Raw genomic sequence first — 2,681 nt, 5'->3', positions numbered from 1 at the left:
GAGACAGGTGAAAACACTTTGTGCCAGACATCCCGCTATTTTAACTGCACTGTCTCTGAGATGTGGGTGCCATCATGGTGCTCCTTTTTAGAGCAGGAAACCTCGAATCGAAGAGGCGGACTTCCCCAAATCCCACCACTAATGACCAAAGTTCAGCCCTTGCCACACTCTGTCCTCTGGGATTTCAAAAGTTCAGGACCTGTGGATGCTTAACCCTGCTTTAGCTCATCTACATTTCACAATGAAGTAAACACTCTCAGTTCCAGTTTGGATAAGGAAATGAAGGCTTCGAGAAGTTAACTATTCTGCTCAGGATCACTCTTGGTGGCAGAGCCAGGATTCCAACCATAGTTGGTCTCGATCCGGAACCCATATTCCTTACTACTACATCCAGTGTCCTTACCCAGACACTCGCTAATCTATTAGGATGACAATAATCCCACGACCTCTTTCACAGACCCATGGCAAAACCCAGAGCTGCGGGTTGGGTCACACCCAGTTGATCCTGAACTCTCACTGAGCAGCTGCGTAGAAAGTAGAGTGACAACCAGCTGTCAACCCTCCCCATGTTAGATAAGGCCTCACTCAAAGAGGACAACAATGATGCAACTTCTAATATTTTATTAACAGGAGTTTTTAAAAACAAGCATCCATACCAGTGTGGGGATGAGGGTGGGAGCAGAGAGGAAACAGGAGGGGAAGATGGTCAGCAGGAAGGAATTCTGTTCTATTGGTAATAAAGCTCCAGGTTCATCCCATCATGGATTTCATCTGAAGTGAAGGTGTTAAGGAATTCTCACTGTGGGTTCCAGCTCCACCCCCCTCATCTTGCACACGTGGGTCAGAGTGGCCTGAGGGCCCAAGAAAGGCATTTTGAACCGGGTCATTTTGATTTGGAAAGAATCCAAACCATTAAAAAAAAAAAAGAAAGAAAGAAAGAAAGAAAAAAGAGGAAAGAAAAAAAGTTGATGCTCCTTTTGCACCATAGACATGCCTGAGTCTCACTCCATCCTGGCCTCCTGTCCACACTCAGGTAGAGTTCAGTAAGAAAACATGTTGACCTTCAAGTGTCTTCTAAGCCAAGTCAAAATATTTCACCATCCACCCTCCTCCCCCAACAAAATAATTACATGGCTCCCATTTTCGAAATGCTTACCATGTGCTGCGCACTAAGTTAAACGTTTTATGCGCACAATCGCACATAGATTCCAGCACGGAACAAAGAGAACCAAGTCGGGTATGCAGACCCTTCCTCAAGAAGTCACACAAAGGATACAGTCCCCCAGAGACACATGGTCCTTAAAAATCGTGTACCTGTGGGATAGAAACCTTTTAGACAGAAGCCTGAGGTGGCTTTTCATACTAGAGGCAAGCGGAGGAAACCCTGCCTAAGCAAAGGGCTGCCTGCAGGGCTCTGGAACCCAAACCTCTGGACTGATCCTGTCCAGCGCCCAGCTCGACCACTGTACTTACCACTTCTTCAGGACGATCTTGTTCCAGCGGGTGCCAGTTTGGGCTGCGATTAGCTTCTTAAGGTCCCCGATGGTGTCATCAGTGCTGGGCGCAGAGGAGTTAAGGAAAATGGAAGGGGGAGGTAGAACGTGGAAGAGGACATTCCAGGGCTGAATGCACTCTACCAGGACCCCATCCGCCCCCTCCCCCAGGAAAGTCCCCCTACAACACAGACTGAGGTGCCCCAGGAACCGGCCGCCGGTGGATACTTGCACTTAACGCGGACCTTCTTCCCTAGACGGTCGTTGCAAACAACCTCGATCATCCTGTCTGGAGCTACACAGGGCGCGGGGCGGAAGGCAGCAGAGTCAGGGCTTCAGGGGTGACCCGGGACCCCGGGTTGGGGCTCTATGTTCACCCCTCAACCTCCCAGATCCGTGTCCTCCCGGGCCTCCCAGTCTCAGGACCGCGGACCCCAGGGAGCCGCGCCTCCCCTCTTCAGGTCGCCCGAAGGCCCGGCCTCGCCTCTCGCAGGGGCACAGACCCTTGATGGCCGGGTCCCACCAGCTTTCCCCAACTGCGGACCTCCCTACCTGGCCCCTGACCTCGAAACGCTTGGAATCCGCCGACGCCACAATCTCCTCTCTCGAAGGCGGAACCCCGGTCAGAGTCGGAAGCGGAAGTGAGCAACCGGAAGCGTAGGTCCGTGCTCCCTGCTCAACATCCCTACGACTTCTTTCCGGTCCCAGGCGCAGGGTGGGTTTGCGGTTCCCAGGAGCGGTGCAGGGTCCCAAGGCTGGGTAGGGGGCGCCTGCCGTGGGTGCGTGGGGCCCTGTCGGCGTCCCGGCCCGTGCCTGGTCGGGGAAGGGGCGTGGAAGGAAAGCCAGAGGTCAGGGGCCGGCGCCCAGCCCGCTGGAAGCCGTTGGTTGGGGCCCCTTAGATGTGGGGAGACGCCGTCTTGTGTGGCTTCTGGTAGGAACATGGGGCGGGCGAGGGGGCTCGGGGGACATCCCGTGGGGGTAGTGACTTCCCGTTTTTGAGCCCGACGAAGCCTCTTAATTGCAGCTTCGGGACTATGGGGAGCCTGGGTCGAGTCATGCAGTCACCTCGTCCGGCCTCTTCGCTCACCCCTCCGTTTGGCTATCGCGCCTGACCGCCCCCTCCCACCCCACCCCCCCAAGACACCTGGGCGCAGACCGCAGTCAGTAAGCAGAAACGCCGCCTGATCT

General features: G+C 54.7%; 1 protein-coding gene across 2 annotated transcripts; it reads right to left on the bottom strand.

Moving 5' to 3' along the window:
- Positions 1-604: 604 nt before the first annotated feature.
- Positions 605-2,148, bottom strand: UBL5 (ubiquitin like 5). Of its 2 annotated transcripts, none has more exons than XM_047096835.1 (5): positions 2,046-2,148; positions 1,722-1,788; positions 1,474-1,557; positions 1,277-1,314; positions 605-771 (listed from the first exon to the last, which is right to left on the bottom strand). In XM_047096835.1, the coding sequence occupies exons 2-5, from the start codon at positions 1,775-1,777 to the stop codon at positions 728-730; spliced, it is 222 nt and encodes a 73-aa protein (XP_046952791.1). In that variant the 5' UTR covers positions 1,778-1,788; positions 2,046-2,148; the 3' UTR covers positions 605-727. The 2 variants fall into 2 exon arrangements, with proteins under 2 accessions (XP_046952791.1, XP_046952792.1); XM_047096836.1 differs by having other exon boundaries at positions 2,058-2,148.
- Positions 2,149-2,681: the final 533 nt, after the last annotated feature.

The sequence above is a fragment of the Lynx rufus genome, unplaced genomic scaffold (genome assembly GCF_022079265.1).
Source record: "Lynx rufus isolate CCGP_SWC_20201006 ecotype Redwood Valley unplaced genomic scaffold, mLynRuf1.p SCAF_4, whole genome shotgun sequence".
Taxonomy (NCBI): domain Eukaryota; kingdom Metazoa; phylum Chordata; class Mammalia; order Carnivora; family Felidae; genus Lynx; species Lynx rufus.
Note: the sequence above shows the minus strand (reverse complement) of the source record. Positions and strands in the feature narration are given on the sequence as shown.

Excerpts from the sequence above, each read along its gene's own strand:
- UBL5 (XM_047096835.1), bottom strand. The coding sequence starts at position 1,777 with ATGATCGAGGTTGTTTGCAACGACCGTCTAGGGAAGAAGGTCCGCGTT. Across the intron at positions 1,558-1,721 it reads AAGGTCCGCGTTAAGTGCAA|CACTGATGACACCATCGGGG; the intron begins GTATCCACCGGC and ends CTCTGCGCCCAG. Across the intron at positions 1,315-1,473 it reads AAGATCGTCCTGAAGAAGTG|GTACACGATTTTTAAGGACC; the intron begins GTAAGTACAGTG and ends TCTATCCCACAG.